Genomic DNA, 18,855 nt, shown 5'->3' with positions numbered 1-18,855 from the left:
CATCAATCGTTTTCTTCATCAGCTGAAAGTTGTAATCTCCTCCCATATTCGTATGGTAAGAGCTATTCTGTACTTCGTCCTTAACATCAACGTTCCAGGCTTTTCATCTTCTTTGAACCGTTTCCTTCAAGAGTTTTTCTAGTACGAGGTTCAGTACTGATGTCAGGCTTTGTAGACCACATTTGGAAAGGACTTCCTCACATCACCTGGAAAACTGGCACTCTAGTATTATTTCAGTCTGTAAGAATTCACTATTTCAAGGTTCATTAAATATCAGCATCAGAAACGTAGAGATCCACTCTCTACCTAGCATAAAGTACTTGGGTTGCCCGTTTTAACACCGCTCTATTCTCTGCCACATCAGGACATTCTGCCCTTATCACAGCACGCCCATGAATCAATAATCATTATTTTCTCTGTTTAATATTTCACATGTTAGTGCTGGCATATTTTGAATGTCTCTCTGGGGACAGCACATCTCCAGCTGAGTCACAGGCAGACGCAGGTAGGTGACAACCATCATCATGTCAGATGAGAATTACCAATGTAACCAAATGTTGGAAGATGGAAACGCCTGTGCATGTCAGTTGCTGCCCTTCTTCAGTCTGCTCTCAGCACCGCCTGTATTTCTGCTTCTTAGAAACCTCATCCTGAAGAAAGACAGTCTTCACTTCTACATGCTCATCTAACTACCTTTTCCATCATAGGAGTTTGGTAATTTTTGACAGCTTTTGAAAATGAGCTGAGCTTCCATTCTTTTTCTGCTGAGTCTTTGGTACACTGGCAAGCCAGATGATCCACTTGTTAGTCTGTTCACAATACCAATAAATGGTTTTTTCTACCATGTTTTTTGTTTTCTTTTCCTCTCTTTTATGGGATCCATATGGTAATTGAGGCTGGAAGGCACGTCACGTTGTCTCTAGTCCCTGCTCAAAGTATGGTCAGCCATGAGGTGGGACTCCACATTGCTCAGGGCTTTTATCCTGTCTGGTCTTGAAAACCCTAAGAAAAGAGTCAGCACAAGCTCTCTGGGCAAACTGTTCCACAGCTTGACCATTTTAGGTTCTTCCCTAAACCCAGTTCAAGCTCTTGTTTCAGCTTGTGCGTGTTGCCTCTCCTCCTCCCACCATGCACCCCTGTGGACTGACTCCATCTTTGCAATAACTCTCTCGCAGTACTGGAAGGCGCTCTCTCTGTGGATAAAATTGCCGTTCAACAGCAAAGATAATCTGAGTCAGCTGACTCAACCGTGACAAGAACCTTAACTCTAGCATTAGCACTGCAAAGAACGACATCTTCAGTAAGAAACAAAGCATGCAATTAACTCCCCACAGATGGTTTTCCCAGTAATTTGCTTGCTTCACTCTTATTACAAAAAGGTTTGATACAACTAGAAAACTTTCACTGTATTGTCAACTGCTCTGTAGTAAGCACCCACATCCCCTTGCCACAGAAGATTTGTCAAGGCATAACCCCTCAGAGAAAAAACATGTAACACTTCATATTTACCACAGGGCCTAAATGCATCCAGCAGCCCTTACCACAGGCAGAGCAGTTATTAGACTGTAAGCTGTCTTTGCAGTGACTCCCTGGAGTTTGTGGAAGCAACAAATCCTGACGCTGACAGCAGCCTGCAGAGTGATCGAGCAAGTTCAGTAACCTGTGCTTTCAGGTGAGGGCAGGGGATGTGATATAACAAAAAGGTTTAAGGTGGAAGTATACAGAAAGTATATAAAGAGCTGTTCTGAGGGCATGGGAACGTATGACAGAAAGCCAGGACTGAGGACTATGGGGCAAAAAGTTAGAACAGTAAGGGTGCGTTTTTAAACATGGAAGCTGGACTGGAGTACCAAGACTACCCTGACACTCTGAGGAACAGCAGAAGACGTGACAGAACACACTACACATGGTAAGATGCTGCTTTTTGCATTGGAAATTCCCAAGAGCTATAAGGACAAATTACCAAGTAAAAGCAAAAAATCTGGGCCCTCTGTAGCGCAGATGCAGTATCCTGAGACAGTTAATTCTAGGTCTTGTGATGAGAGGAAGTGAAATGTTCTAAAATAACCCTAAATTAGAAAAACCACAGAGCTTGTTAAAAATGCCCATGCGCGTTTTATTAATAAAAACTAACAGTGCCAAGGTTAAACAAGTCAAACAATTATAGTCTCTTTATATTCCATAAAATATTACAGAAAAGTTTATTTGTGTTTCAATAAAAAGACTACTGTCTTCCAATAGGCAGCTGACAGTATTTGTGCAGTTAATTGTTTGTGAATAAATTTAAAAAGACTACCACCTGCCCTGAAATTCCTTTTATAAAAATGAACTATTAAAAATGATTGACAAATTTTGAGTTAAAAAACTTAAAACATTCTCTATATTTAATTTCAACTTTATAATAGATTACAGGAAGATGCTTATGAAACAAATACAAACATTTGTTTCAGTACATGTCTTTATATGATAGACTTATAAGTATGTAAACAACTATATAATAAAAAGTTTCCAAAGTCTGCCTGTAAGAAATCAGGCAAATTTCACCATAAGCAATAAATCATTCCAAACCTTCAAGACATTTTATATAGCTGCACCAACTGGCAGTAAACATTTGCCAAAAACTTTGTAATTCATATGTCCCAACATACAGTGAAAAGTATATAAACTTGATGGAATCATAATGTTAGATATAATTTAAGGGAAAATAAGTTCACAACAACATTTCTGGAATTTAACATGTAAAAAAGTAGGACGTATCTTTCTTGTTTGGTTCTTTGGACACTGCGTGATTAACAAAAAACACTACTACATTAGCTCACTATCCCTCAAAAAGTGGCATAATCGCAATACACTCCAAATAAATTGCCATTCAGTGTATTCATTTTCCACAGAAGGACAGCATTTTATTTCTCAACGATGTGTCTACATTTTCTTTAGCAAACTTCGCAAGAACATTTGGGGCAAAATCCATTTTCCTTCAAGTAAAAAAAAAAAACCAAACAAAAAACAACCAACAAACCAAAAACCCCTAAAACAAGAGTAAATAAAGGCTCTGCATTAACACACTGGTATCAAAACACACATCCACACCACATTTAAAAATATCCTACATAAAACAATCCTCGTTTGCTTATCAGAGGTGCAATTTCTAAACTCAGAACTGCTTACCAATATTCTCCTTGAGGGATGGGGCAAAGTAATTTGAGACACTTCTCCCTAGAACAATTTATTCCTGAAGCTTGCTGAATTTTAACAAAAAATAGTCTACAAGCAAAGGGCATCAGTCGTCATCATCATTTTCATTAAAATCATCATCGTCATCATCATCATCCCCAACGTAAGAAACTGGTGTTTCAACTCTGGAGCCACTGTACTGAGATCCATTGGAACTTGTAGCCAACATCCCATCTCCACCATTGGAAAAGTCACTGAGCAAAAAAACAAAAAAAGAGGACAGTTGACATTGCTTAATGATTTTTCCCAATTTACTGTGCTCTTAAATAAAATCATACATCCACTCCATTCCTTTAATAGATCTGCCACTGCTGCTTTATAAACTGTCTTTAATACACGTCTAGTTGTTTCTCAAAAGCAGAAACTGTTGGAAGTAATTTTGAAACGGTTCTTACTCATTCCTTCTTTTAGGTTTACTATAAACATTAAATCCTCTCACTGGCACCTTGGAAGTATGCTTTCCAGGTTTATTCTAAAGTACATTCAGTGTTAAGGCTACACAGCCATCTAAGCCCTTCAATATTTTTATGTAGCACTGGACACTTGCATCACAAGAGAATCACGTCTTTCAGAAGCACTAATCTTGATTCAAAGACTTGGAAAAGGAATGAATTAATTGCTTCTCCTTAATTCCTTGTTATTACATGGCAAACTATCAGTGAAACACATGCTGCATTTTTCACTTGAAAATGTTTTCTTATTATGCTTTTCTTTTCTGGTTTAAAAAACATACCAAAACAAAAACCAATCAACCTCTTCAGCATCTTGTATTTTTCTCTCTGTGAAAGTATCCCTACTCCTGGATCAGCAAGTACATTTAGAGAGTATCCACTTTATTACTTCAATGTGTTCTTTTTCCACCAAAATACACACACGCATTGTAGATATGGTCTGAAATCTCTTGTTCCTGGATGAATTAACTGTATCCAGAAGTATTTTATTTTAATAGAGCCAGAACATTCCTGCCCCCATTATTGCCTGCTATTTTGCCAATCTGTTTTGTTGTTTACTTTCTCGGTAGTTTGATAAACTGTTAAACTTGGTCACAAATTCTTGACAAAATGTTTTTCTAAAAATCAAAGAAATAGTATACCCAACTTGAAATACATTCATCATTAAAAAACTGCTTTAAAAAGTATGTTTGCTAGTCATTTTTTAATATGGCTAATGCACATAATCAATCATGCACACTACTGTGGTATGGAGCTAATTCAATGGTCTATTGTCACACAGAGGGAAAATGAATGGCCGCAACCCTGGAAGCTCACAGGGAAAACATACCCAGTGAGGCACTTTCAAGGGTTTCTGCTGTTCTGCACCCTAACTCAAAAGGAAGATACTAAGATATCTGTCTAGCTGTAGTCACATGGCTTATAACAGGTTCTCCATAATTATCTGCAAAAGCAATTTCAAAAACAAAGGAAAAAACATGGAGATCATTCTTGTGTTCCTCTGAACTTTGAAAGTACAAACCCAAAAACCTGTCTCCCCTCTTTTTGATAAAAATGAAACTGGATTTCATAACCTGAATATCCTAGCAAGACAAACAAACTGGGATGAAAGCATTGGCAGCGGCATCTTGAGTCTTCACAGAATGGTAGGGGTTGGAAGGGACCTCTGGGGATCATCTAGTCCAACCCCCCTGCCAAAGCAGGGTCACCTACAGCAGGCTGCACAGGACCTTGTCCAGGCGGGTCTTGAATATCTCCAGAGAAGGAGACTCCACCACCTCCCTGGGCAGCCTGTTCCAGGGCTCCATCACCCTCAGAGGGAACAAATTCTTCCTCATGTTCAGACGGAACTTCCTGTGCTTCAGTTTGTGCCCATTGCCCCTTGTCCTGTCGCTGAGCACCACTGAAAAGAGTTTGGCCTCATCCTCCTGACACCCACCCTTCAGATATTTGTAAGCATATGTGTCTTCTGCACACTTTCTTTAGAGAGCGTGGTAAATTAATTTACAGCCTTTATTTTCCTTGGCAGCAATTTTTGGTACCAGAAAAGCTACACATCTTGTAGTTTCCTACTGCCATTAATATTTCTATATGTACTATTATTAAACACAATTTGTCATTCCCCTTTTCCAGCCTCCTAAGAAACAGAAGCGGTGGGAGTTCTTGTGCTTCTCACCAAGATAATGAACCAGTTAGCCTCTGGTATTCTACTGGCATCTGGCTAGTAGTGGCCCATTTAAATTTCAAAGTCTTAAAAATACACAGTCTCTTTTTCACAAACACCATGCTCACTATCACACAAGCAACCTTAGTGAAAACTTTATGCACCTTGTAAGTTCTGCTTCTCCAAAGATGTACTGGCGATATTCTCACTCAAGCTTCGGCTCTCTCACACAAAACAGGCAGAATTCCCCACTCTCTTTTGGGTAGCAGGAATGGGCTGGAGCATAAACCATGCTCCTCACCACTGCCAGTGCCACACATCCCTGAGCTTAACTGTTTCCCTTGCAAGTTATTTCCCCACCCTCCCCTTTTTTTTTTTCACTTTGCATTTAAGTAAGTCTATCATCTACAAAAAAGGTCTGTGGTTTTGTTTTTTTTAAGAAATGCTTTAAAAATGTAATTGCATTAGCCTTTTAAATTAGGCTAGATACTGTATCTTTAGAAGGACCTCCTTCCAACTCTAACGGAAGGCAGATGGGTGAGAGAAAGCTGCCAGAAGACTGTCTTCAGAGAACAATAAAGCTGTACTTCCTTTTCTAAAGAACATACAATTTTTGCCTTTAAATACAAATGGCTTAAACGGCCTAAAAATCAGGACTTAAGAATTTCAATGGTACACCAATTTCCCAAATAGTTTACAATGCAGAGCCTGCCAGTTGATTCTGACATACAACAGTCACTGTTGTGGAAAGAGCCAAAGTAATCTAGAACTTTCCCACTCCTTTCAAGCCTCACCTCAGTGCTCACTAAAATCATGGAACAGATCCTCGTGGAAGTTATGCCGAAGTATATGCAAGACAGGGAGGTGCTTAGGGACAGCCAACAGGGCTTCACCCAGGGCAAACTGTGCCTGACTAATCTAGTGGCTTTTTACGATGGAGCAAATGCATCAATGAACAAGGGAACAGCTACAGAAGTACTCTACATGGACTTCTGGAAGGCCTTTGATACAGTCCCCCACAACATTCTCACCTCTGAATTGGAGAGGTACGAGTATGACAGGTGGACTATGTGATGGATAAGAAATTGGCTGGATGGCCATGACCAAAGAGTTACAGTCAACAGCTCAATGTCCAAATGGAAACCAGTAGTGAGTGGTGTCCCTCAAGGCTCAATTAAGGGATGGGTTGCCATCCAGAGGGACCCCGACAGGCATGAGGAGCGCGCCAATGCTAACCTCATAAAGTTCAACAAGCCAAGTGCAGGGTCCTGCACCTGGGTCAGGGTGATCGCTGGTATCAGTACTGCCTGGAGGATGAATGGATTGAGAGCAGTCCTGTGAAGACTTGGGAATACTGGTGGATGAAAAATTGTACATGAGCTGGCAATGTGCACTTGCAGCCCAGAAGGCCAACCATATCCTGGGCTGCATCAACAGCAGTGCGGCCAGCAGGTCGAGGGAGGTGATTCTGCCCCTCTGCTCTGCTCTGGTGAGACCCCACCTGGAGTCCTGTGTCCAGCTCTGGGGTTCCAGCACAAGACAGAGATTGACGTGGTAGAGTAGGTCCAGAAGAAGGCCATGAAAATGATCAGAGGGCCGAACATCTCTCCTATGAAAAAAGGCTGAGAGAGTTGGGGCTGTTCAGCCTGGAGAAGGGAAGCCTCTTGGGAGATCTTATTGTGGCCTTTCAGTACCTAAAGAGAGCTTGTAAGAAATACGGAGAAAGACGTTTTACCAGGGCCTGCAGTGACAGATAAGAGCAAACCGTTTTAAACAGAGAGGGTAGGTTTAGACAGGATGTATGGAAGAAATTTTTTACTATGCCGGTAGTGAGGCACTGAGACAGGTTGCCCAGAGGAGCTGTGGATGCCCCCTCTCTGAAGTGTTCAAGGTCAGGCTGGACAAAGCTTTGTGAGCAGCCCGATCTAGCGAAAGATGTCCTTGCCCATGGTAGGGTGGATGGATTAGATGATCTCTGATGATCCCTTCCAACCCAAGTCATTCTGCAATTCAAAAATTGCTCAGATTGGATTAGTTCCGTTACATGTACAACTGAAATTTAACTAACTTTTCAGATAAGGCTAAGTTTCTGGACACAACAGAAACAAGGGGCAGAAAATGAACACTTTTGCAGACAATTTGTTCAGCTAATCAGCTTGCCCAATTCGAATAGTTGTTGACTATGTTAAACATTTCCATGATATTTGACTCATTTTACAACTTAGTAGAGCTTACAGAAGGACATCTTTTTGATGAATGCAGTAGCTAGAAACTAGCGCGTAGTGACTACATAAAGGAAAAGTGTCTTATATAGCAAGAGAAAAATAATAGTTATGTTCAGAAGTGACGTATGTCCACACAAACTTAAACACAAGTTGCAGTTTATCACTCTACCAGCTTCTGATGTTGTTTAAAACCTAAACATCACAATCATTTTTTAAGTTAGACACTAATGACCACGGGAGAATCTTCTCCATATTGTATCTTTAGAGAAGTATCTGTTTTCTCTCACAAACTCAAAATTCAGCAAAAATAACACCTTCAAGATTAATAGCAGTCCAACAAATTTCTTTTCCACTATACAGGAAAAGATTTCTTTAATGAGACTGGTAAGAACCACCACTACTGAAGTAAAAGTGATGTCTGAGAATTAACTTAAACACATATCCACGCCACAATTAATCAAAACAGAATTTGTTTCATGAAGTATTTAATCTCTCTAAGTTTCTTTGATGATCACAGATTTTAAAAACTAATTGATAATTTTATCTCACCTGGCTGAAAATCTTGTGCCATTTGATGCAGAACCTGATGAAGAGGTGACATATACACTGCTGATTGATCCCTGAGCCATTTCTGTGAAACGAACAATATGTATTTCAAGAATACTTCAAAACACACTCAACTAATTTAGTGGAAATGCTTAATCCTTTTCAAGTCCAGAAAAGGAGCCTTGCAACCAAAACACCACCACATATTGATGTACTATATCCAAAACTGTATAATTGAAAACCAAGAAGCTAATGCAACAGCAAAAATTCAAAATACATTAAAAAAAAATTATTTTGAAGTGAACAAGTCAGATGTCTTCAGTATTCTTACACAACGAAAATGATAGAACGATACAAAATGAAGCCATGACCATGTTTGCACTTACTACCTTTTGCCTTTGCAGCTGAAAAAAACTGTAAATACTGTCCTCTTTAAAGAATTACACACTGCAAAGATCTGCTTGTGAGGTGTAATGCAAAACGTTGTTCTGTGAAGAGCACCAGCCCATTCTCTATGAATCTCTATGTTCTTTGTTCCCTAAGGTACACTAAAAAGCATATATATTTGAGAACTTGTTAGAAAGTTCTGTGATTCTGTGAAATCTTCACCACAAACCAGTGGAAATTAACCGATCTTAGATATTTTCGTATTTTTTCCTTGAGTCCCATATTAAGGAGGAAAACAAAACAACTCTTCTTGGAGTAACTAACCTGTCACATATGGTTCCAGAGCTTTAGGAACCAAACTCCTTGCAATTTTTAGGTCCTCTGCTGAACAGCTTCCAGATTCTAGCCCACAAGCCATTCCCATTCGTTTTAGTACTTCTATATCATCATGAATTTCAAAAGTATTGTCAAAATTAAATAGATATTCAAACCTGGAGAGTAAAAAAAATTCTCAATTAGCTTCAATTACTTTAACTACCTTTCCAGTTTCAGAAATTTCAGCATTTCAAAAACTTGACACACAGTGACACATCACATTAAGCAATCAAATTTTTCAAGATTTATGTATTTGACAGCAAGCAACAAAAACTGTAATTATACACACTATATAAATCATTAACAGGTTTAACAGATACAGAGTTTTAATTAAGTGCTTTGCATGTTTGGTAATTTTTTCTTTACTCCCATTCCTCTGCCTACCATGTATTTTTTTTTCATGTTTTTAAGCTTTTCTAGTAAGCTAATAAGTGCAAGGAGAAACCACTCCTACATTCAGCTTTTATTTAGCAGATGTGAAACCTGGCTTTCTGAACCAAAAGTAGAGAACAGCAGTTTTGAAAGCAAAATCCATTTTCAGTTCTTCTGGCTGTATTTTATCATGTTAAAGCCAAAGGAAAACACTAGTTGGTAAAGTACGATACGAAACTTCAGCAGAGCTGCCTGACTTTGCTCCTAACAACTCTAGATAGTAAGTCTTAAGTAAGTTATTAAATGTGAACACAATTCTTCTATTTATTAAAAAGCTCTATAAAACTCTGTTTCTATTCAACATAACCAAGTTTTGCCTGTCTTAAACGCATGTTCTCAATCTACAAAAAGCACAGGTAAAATAATGTGTATTTCATTTTTAACAAATCTAGATGAACACTTTAGCATGGACATAGAACTCACAGCTGTACCAAAAGCCAGACAGAACACTTTGTTAACTCACTTGTCATTTGAAATACTGCAGTCAATCACTGTCTTCTTGCTGGTGTTCACAATGATAAATGGCAAATGGATGACAGAATTGGAAGGTGGCGGTCGATTTGCCTGTTGTTCTGCTTGACGGTTTCGCTGAACAAGGTTCTTGAAGGCAATTTGCTAGAAAAAGCAGTAGTGATATGAAAGTATGAATTAAACCTTAAGATTCTGTTAACAGAAAAATCCCTCAGACAAAGAATACCAGCAATAGTTGAAGCAAGTAAATGCTGCAAAGGTCAGAATGTTCACCATATTCCTGCATGTTAAGATGCAAGAACAGACACAAATGATAGTACTGAAAAATACAACAGAGTAAAACTTCACTGAGGAGAAAAAAAAAAAGGTATTCTAATAACTACTTCAGGACAGTTCCTTGGACAGATCCTTAACAGTATGAAACGACAGTGACTAGAAAAAAGAATTTTCATACAGCATCCTACTTCTACTCTGTTTAATATTCCCTGCTAGCTACTGCACTCCACATGAACAGCTGAATGATTAATACTGTATTTTTGTTGAAGTTATATGTTAAAAGACAATTAACATTTGGGATTTGAATGTCTGATGTTGGGTTTCTGAATTATTCAGCAAAGATTAGTGACTTTACTCTCACGTCTTACCAAAACTGCTTTTCAGAATGAAGAATGTTCATATTTTAAAGATTAGCAATTGTAAGAACCAAAAACTCAAGTTAACTATTGAAACTCAAGTTATAAATCTTATAGTAGGCCACCAAACTAAGAAAAAGTATTTTTCTGGTCATGGAATCAAATTAAATAAACAGGAATTAAAAACAAAATCCAAAGCCAAGAAAGGGGCTGATAAAAATCAGACACCTGTCGAGACTGCTGTCCCAAAGCTGCCTGTACTTTCTTTCTGCATACCTTCCCTGAGATTCTCATTCCTACTGCACAGGTAATGCAACTATTAAGGGATACATTCCGGTGAACCAGTAGCACAGTGACTTCAGGGATAGACTATGGCTTCCCCCAGCGTTCTAGGGGAAACGTGGGAAGGAATTCAGCAACTGTTTCACAGCAGTTAAGCCACGTACAAAGCAGGGGCAGCAATGTCCCAGAAAGGCAAGACACAGAGCATTATGAGAGATGACCTCTACAGCCATGTAATTTTATCTATGGACTCTATCACAGAAAAACATTCTAGATACAATAACTGGAAAATTCAGAAGGTACAGTATGAATTACAGCTCCTGTCAGCATAAATCCTGTTAAACATACTTGAAACTGCAAAATAATTCACCATAACTCACGGAAGGTTGCTGGCTTCTCCAACGGCAATGGCCAATAGCACGGTCCCAGCTAAACTACAGCGCGAAATTAAAACTGCATACGCCTTACCCTGAAATTCACCTCTAATCTTCTCAGAAGCTTCCCATCCCTCACTGGGATAAAACAACAGGAATATAGATATAAGTTACCTTGCCCTATAGACAAGAGTACCTTGACTGTACCTGTAGAATGAGTTCTTGTAGTTGAGACTGTTTTTGCTTTATTCTTTCAAGTCTTCTCTGTTTCTCCACCTTAAGACAGAACAAGGATTAGTTAGTTTGTTGGTTTTAAGCAGCATTTTATATCAACATTTTCTCCCATTAAGATCTTTTACACAGAATCACAGAATGGTAGGGATTGGAAGGGACCTCTGTGGGTCATCTAGTCCAACCCCCCTGCCAAAGCAGGGTCACCTACAGCAGGCTGCACAGGACCTTGTCCAGGTCGGGTTTGAATATCTCCAGAGAAGGAGAATCCACAGCCTCCCTGGGCAGCCTGTTCCAGTGCTCCATCACTCTCAGAGTGAAGAAGTTCTTCCTCATGTTCAGATGGAACTTCCTACACTTCAGTTTGTGCCTGTTGCCCCTTGTCCTGTCGCTGGGCACCACTGAAAAGAGTTTGGCCCCATCCTCCTGACACCCACCCTTCAGATATTTGTAGCCATTTATAAGGTCCCCTCTCAGCCTTCTCTTCTTCAGGCTAAACAAGCCCAGCTCCCTCAGCCTTTCCTAGTAGGAGAGATGCTCCAGTCCTCTCTCATCATCCTCATAGCCACTGGCCTTCTTGGTATCCTGGGGTGCATTAAGAAGAGTGTGGCCAGCAGGTTGAGGGAGGTTCTCCTTCCCCTCTACTCTGCCCTAGTGAGGCCCCATCTGGAGTACTGTGTCCAGTTCTGGGCTCCCCACTTCAAGAAAGATGAGGATCTACTGGAGAGAGTCCAGCAGAGGGCTACGAGGACAACGAGGGGACTGGAGCATCTCTCTTATGAGGAAAGGCTTAGGGAGGCTTCTAATGCACCTGAAATTCACCGCCACAAATGACTCAATATTCAAAGCAAACTTCATACAAAGTAAAAATTTGTGGAAGAAAAATTAACTGAGGGCTATTAAATAGAAGGTTACTATATCTGCCTCAGCGTGTGTGTGAACCACAAGTCACAGAAGAAAACATGACTAAACACTTTCTCTAATCTTACACTCCTTCCTAGGTAACTGCTACTGTCTGGCAAGGCACTGAAGTGACAGATTGCTGGCCTGAACATCAACTTTTGTTCTTAGGTCCTTAAAATATGCAACTAACAAGAAAATGACTGGAGTTAATAATTCACATGAATGCAGTTTTCTGTTTGTTTTGGGTGGAAAAAATCCTGAAGTGTACACAGTTGAAAAAATTGCAAAAAGGTATGACTTAGAAGAAAAAAAGGCAGGACTAAGTCTTATAATTTAGCATTAGAAAATAAGTCAAATAACTGCGTCCCCCTGGAAAAACTTACCACAACTCACCTGAGATTTTCCTATCACATACATGTAAAATACATAGCTTTCCATATTATTTCAAGATACAGACCTTTTTAATTGCCTCACAGCCTCTCTTTTTGCATTACCAGGACATATTTTACCAAATCTAATATTCTAACTTACACAAAGTATAAGTTTAAAAAGACTTAAAATACCAAATACGTGAGGGGGAACCCCTCAAACTCCAGTGTTCCCTTATAAACTATTTAGCTTGGTTTTTCAACAGTTTAAGGGTAAAACTAAGCAAAATTAGAGGGAACAGTAAAAAAAGTTTAGTAGGCTTAACAATTTCACAAATTAAGTATCAGCCTCCACAAACTCACTATAAAGAATCTTATCCAAAAAATTGTCAGGTAATGTCACTAACAATTTAAATGTCAATAGAGCTTGCAGAAACAGGAGCTAGAATACTCAGAAGCAATAATGGGGAAGGGAGGAATCCTGCAATTTCCTCAAGTGAACTCAACACATTTTAGGATTTTTACTATTTTCAAGACTATATTACACTTGTGGCTCAATTATTCAAGGGTTAATTGAACTCTTTCCAATTAACAAGTTCTCACTTTGGTATCAGAAGTTATCACTGTTCCCATCTTAAACACATGAACATTCACTGTGTATTATTACATTCAAAGTTCCTTTTTTTACTTCAGTAGTACTATCCCACTTTTTAGCACATTATCAATCACGACCTCAAACCCAGCTGAATGATCCACACTCTTCTCTTTTGTTCCAACATTACTGGCAATGCCATACTTTGTGAGACAGATCCAAAGAGATCTACTTTTAAAATCCCCCCAGCTAGCTGGTTCCCTATTCAGCACATAGCACTGTCATCTTCAAACCACTTCACCTTCCATACTCACCCTACTATTTATGCCCCAATTATCACTCTCTTACATTAACTCGTAATTTTCACTTGGGATGATTAATACTTAAATAAAACTCACATTGATTAGATACCCTGTATTTTCTTCATCTAGATAGCAATTACAGTGCTAACTGAAAAATAATTACCAGTATCAAACAAAAATCTCCAAAGAATTAGCCCTTTGTAGATAGATTCCAAAACCTTTTTTTTTTTTTCCCCTCTCTCTCCAATTTTCCAGCTTCTGCACTGATTCTTTCAGTCCTTCTGAAGGAAATTTAGGCTTATTAAAAATAAATACAAACTCTCATTCTATTCTGACAAAGTGAATTGACTTTGGTAAATCTTGGTAACTTTATTATCCTACAAATCTCAGTATACTTAATCCTGCCAGAACTTATGAATGCCTTTCAGTATAAAACATTTTGCGTCTTAACCAAGACATGCAGTAAAAAAATTTGACATGTTCAGGTAAGACAAATGTCAGTACTACGCAAGGCCTGCAGCAACAAGGAAGGAGCCATGAATACATATAGTGATCTACACGCCACATCTATCATCACAGATACATTATTTGTCTGGCACATGGAGAAAGCAGTCTTCCTGACTCTTGAGCACCGCTACTGGAATGCTGGAAATACTTACTAATCTTTCAGTTTGATTAACTTCCACTCAGAACCATTTCACATATACTGTAAAAGCTGTGACAGAGCTGTATTTTTGACACAGAAGAATTAAAAATAAATATATTTAAGTAATCTGGAAGTTTTAATGTGTTCTGTAAATACAGATAAAAAAATTAAAAAAAAAAAGAGTCAAAAGGGACCATACTATTCTACCTTGCTATCTCAGAAGATCACATGCACCTGTTGGATCAGAACATACCAAAGCTGTAAACATTTACTCAAACACAAAGCCACTGTGAGTTTCCTAATACATGTACCTCTAAATTCTGACATTCCTGAGCCGAGTTAGTAGGTAGACCAATCCATTTGATTTCCTTCTTCTCCTTAGAGATAATGTTCATGGCCATAAGGACATTTAAGGCATCATAGACACGTCGTCTAATATTCTTCTGGTCATAAGCCTGCTGTAGACATAGTGCATTAATAAAAAACATACCTGTGGCAAAAATATTTTAAAATAAATGTATTACAGTAAATGGGTAAACTTGGGTAATGTCTGAACTGTTTCATTCAGCAGTAGGAAAAGAAACACAAAAGTCTTAAAAGAAATTTCTCTTCCCCCACTCAGTTCACATGTAATTGACCTCCCATATACTTACTGATTCATTTGGTGAAATGTGATTATCAGTGGTACTGAATTCTGCAACCAACTCGTCTGCCACCTCATTGTATGAGGTGGTTCCTTTTCTTTGTACCTTCTCACAAACCTTCATAGAGAAATGACGTAAACCCTTGCCATTCTTCTCTCCTTTTTTGTTCCGCTTCCTAAATATACGTATAATATATATTTTAAGAAGATTTGAACTTTGGAATATTTAATTAACGTCTCTTTTTCAAATACAGGCACACTGCTGCAAAAAACAAGCCTTCCCTTTTGTTCTGCTTCTCAACCCTCCCAACATTTTTTCCTGTATTTTTTCCCCCCTACAATTTACAATAATTAACAACTCTAATATCTTGATGCTGAAACACAGTACAAATTCATCCTTTTGGCAACTCTGCTAGCTCCAGCAGCAGATAATAAGTTAACAATAGGGATATTCATTGAAGATGTCAGTAAATAAAACCTTCCACGTTTGAAGACAAGAAAGGGTAGGGGGACAGAGGCCTAACTATGAAAAGTGAACTACATGAGATAAAAGGTTTGGGGCTTTTTTGTTTTGGCTGGTTTGTTGGTGTCCCCCCCCCCCTCCTTTTTTAAAAATTTAAATAGGCCATTGACCGAGCATTGTTCTACACAAATCCAATAATCACTGCACAGATGAAGTCCACTACTGGTTGAACTCACTAAACATTACACAGTAACTAAAACACACATTTGAAGTTATACTGTATGTGAAGTTGTTACAAAAGTTTCAAAGTAACAACAGATGCAAGAAGTATATCAAAGTTCTCTGCATAGCTTTTAAATAAAAAGTTCCTTGCAACTTGAGGAAAAATATAAGTATCAACAAAATGAGTATCAGCAATAGAACTTCTCAATTCTCTACAATCTCATTTTGCTGTATAATTCCAAAGTAGAAATCTATTTATGTGTAACAAGACACTGACAATAAATTTAGTTTTAAAGCAACTATATTTAACCAGAGATGCTTAAAAACAAGCTTGCATGAGAAAAGACACCAAAAGAATGCATTCATTGCATCTAATGCTTTTTTCCCCCCAGTAAGAACTACATTCTTATTTCAAGTGATACTTCAGGATACATTTGTTCAATCTGATATGTTTTTTACTTTCTCGAAATACACCAGAAAAATAGAAAAGCAAAATTAACAACTGAATCAAGTCAGATGAATTCACATATCCTTTTAGAAGCTAAATTCTCTAATGGTAAGTAACCTGAGAATATCCATTAGTGTTTACAGAAAATACTCTTCGTTTTTATGACAAACGAGGGGTTATTCATTCTTGTTTGACTATGCTTGGTTTTAGTACAGTATAATTTATTGTTGAAGTGTTCTTGATGGAAAAGTAAATATACTCTCTTGCACTGCTAGCCTCAAGAGTACATACACTATCACAGCGAACATTTAGAACAATTGCTCCTTTGTAACTTTTATTTTGCTCACCCAGCAGACCATGGCGAAGAATCTGCAGTCTGGTTCTGTGATACAAAATGTGTGTTAGGTGTATGTGGACTTCCTACCAGGATAGTATTTGGCGCTGAAGGTCTTTGAGGTGTACCAATAACCTACAATAAAGATAAAATTATTTGGAAAATGATCTTAAGTATTCAAAGATATTCAGATACTGCATTACTCAAATGATGTATTATCCAAACATGAATAATGCATTTCTACTTACTTTGATGCATTAAATTTACATACACTAGCAGAAAAACCTCCTATTACATAGTTAGAAGCACACCCTGAATAATGAGCATTTATGTTTTATCCTTCTTAAATGAACTTTTCATGCTTGTTGTATTTCTTAATACTGTTGTACACTAACTTTGATCTTGTCTAAGTGCATACACACACACACACAAAAAAAAGAGAGAAAAAAAGAAATAGGAAAACAAAGGGGGGTGGGAGGAAGAAAAGACAACCCTACCAGGCAACGTATAAAGCAGCTGCGGTAAATTACAGTTGAAATATTAACATGTGAAACAAGAAGATCTGAAAATCAGTAAAAACAGAGGGAAAATGGGGAGGTGTCGCAACAAAGGCCAAATTCTCTCCTGCAGCCAGTCTCACTACAGAGCCAAGACCAAACTACAAGTATGTTAGAGGTAAGGAAGAGTAAGGGCCAACTTTCTTAATGACTGCAGTAAGTGAGACCAATTTAGGCAAAACCATTCCATTCTGAACATGTTAGGAGCACACACTCAGCTGACCGCCATGTTCCAGCCTACAGGTAAGTAGTTCTGAAGATGTGCTAATCTGGTCATGAGTAATGCATACATCCATTCATACAGTGAGCCATGCTCCCCTTATCTGTGAAACTAGCTGAAGCAGAACTCTTACTCTTGCAGATGATGGGTTTTTTATCTCCAAAATGTTTTAAATGTAACTTTCTAGAGAATACATATTTACAGATTTCTGTTTTGTACAAAGATATGCCCACTTTTTGAGAGTACATTTACCTCCTAACGGAAACAGTATGTTGCATCTCTGACATCAGATAACTGAAACCAACATCAAATGAACCTGAGCTCATAACCACCCACAAGCTTGCTATATATTTTCCTGCAGCCACATTCTGCCTCGTCAACAAAATTTTAAGTTTCTTCCTCAATAACTTTATCTCAACAAGAAGAAAATAGGAAAACTGAAAATGCAGAATGAAACATTTTACGCATGAAAGCTAAAATGAACCAAAATTTGAACAACCTTTAAATGTAGAATGCAAGAGGCAGTCTGTTGACTATCAGGTGTTCATGAGCACAGCTGCCTGGAAGGACAAACAGCTGCATTTCTTCCCAAATACTGTCTCTTTGTATTATGCTACATCTCTGAGTAGTTAACATACAAGTTTGTTACATCCATTTCTGACAGATGGAAAATCTTAGGTCCTCCTCCCCTGTGCTCATTTCCACACTTAAAATGATTCTAATTCTTATGGGAAGTCAACTAGTCTGCCCTATTACTTTTCATAAACAAAAAAATCTGATTGAGGGAAACACAGTGAGGGTGGGGGATGCCAAAGGACAGGCACAGGACATATGTGAATCAGCTCACTTTCTCCCCATGAAAAAAATACTACCAGTTCTGCTATTGACTGGTCTGGTTCACCAAATGTCTCAAAAGACTGTGAAAACCACCAGTGTGCTATTCAAGTAATGAAGACAATACAGAGAACAGAGGAAATCTGTTAGGCAATTTTTATTCCCTAGGGTGCAGCTACAGAGGACTGGAACAGATGATTCAGCATCTTCGAATCACAGAATGGTTCGGGATGGGAGGGACTTTAAGATCATCTAGTTCCAACGCCCCTTCCATAAGCAGGGACACCTTCCACTAGACCATGCTGCTCAAAGCCCCATCCAGCCTGGCCTCAAACACTTCCAGGGAGGGGGCAGCCACAGCTTCTCTGGGCAACCTCTTCCAGTGCCTCACCATCCTCATTGCAAAGAATGGCTTTCTCGTATCTAATGTAAACCTACTCTTTCTCAGTTTAACGCCATTACCCCTTGTCCTATCACTGCACGCCCTTGCAAAAAGGCCCTCTCCAACTTTCTTGTAGGCCCTGTTCAGGTACTGGAAGGCGGCTATAAGGTCTCCTCGCAGCCTTCTCTTCTCCAGGCTGAACAGCCCCACAACTCTCTCAGCCTTTCCTCACAGGAGAGGTGCTCCAGCCCTCGGATCATTTTTGTGGCCTCCTCTGGACCCGTTCCAACAGGTCCATGTCTTTCCTGTGCTGAGGGCTCCAGAGCTGAGCACATGACTCTAGGTGGGGTCTCACCAGAGCGGAGCAGAGGGGCAGAATCAACCTCCCTTGATCACGCTCACAGAGGCTAAAATTAGAGGGTCCCATTCTATTCCCTAGCTTTCCAACCCCACGAACAGCCCCACCATCACCCTGGTGCCACATCTAGAATTTGTATGACTGTGCAGTAAGATGAGAGCCAAGCCAGTACAAGGGAGGGGGTGTAATTTGTAATTTCATTACTGTCCCCTGGTTCTGGTATTTTTCTAAGAAATTTTTTAAGTTACCTGAAAGAGCACTTCATTTGCAACATTAAAC

The 18,855-nt window shown here is 38.9% G+C and overlaps 1 protein-coding gene across 3 annotated transcripts in view; it reads right to left on the bottom strand.

Moving 5' to 3' along the window:
- Window positions 1-2,063: 2,063 nt before the first annotated feature.
- TFDP1 (transcription factor Dp-1) overlaps window positions 2,064-18,855 on the bottom strand; it is a 48,945-nt gene continuing 32,153 nt past the window's right edge. Inside the window, exons 5-12 of one of the 3 annotated variants that reach the window (XM_075425459.1) lie at window positions 16,239-16,360; window positions 14,769-14,934; window positions 14,427-14,573; window positions 11,281-11,349; window positions 9,778-9,929; window positions 8,832-8,998; window positions 8,124-8,205; window positions 2,066-3,428 (exon numbers count right to left, since the gene is read on the bottom strand). In XM_075425459.1, the coding sequence (XP_075281574.1) occupies window positions 3,281-3,428; window positions 8,124-8,205; window positions 8,832-8,998; window positions 9,778-9,929; window positions 11,281-11,349; window positions 14,427-14,573; window positions 14,769-14,934; window positions 16,239-16,360 (1,053 nt within the window). In that variant the 3' untranslated portion in view covers window positions 2,066-3,280. Of the gene's footprint in view, window positions 3,429-8,123; window positions 8,206-8,831; window positions 8,999-9,777; window positions 9,930-11,280; window positions 11,350-14,426; window positions 14,574-14,768; window positions 14,935-16,238; window positions 16,361-18,855 lie in introns of all 3 variants that reach the window. The other 2 variants (XM_075425469.1, XM_075425478.1) reach the window with 2 other exon arrangements.

Source organism: Opisthocomus hoazin, chromosome 1 (genome assembly GCF_030867145.1).
Source record: "Opisthocomus hoazin isolate bOpiHoa1 chromosome 1, bOpiHoa1.hap1, whole genome shotgun sequence".
NCBI lineage: Eukaryota > Metazoa > Chordata > Aves > Opisthocomiformes > Opisthocomidae > Opisthocomus > Opisthocomus hoazin.
The sequence above is the reverse complement of the archived record's forward strand: the minus strand, read 5'-3'. Positions and strand labels throughout refer to the sequence as shown.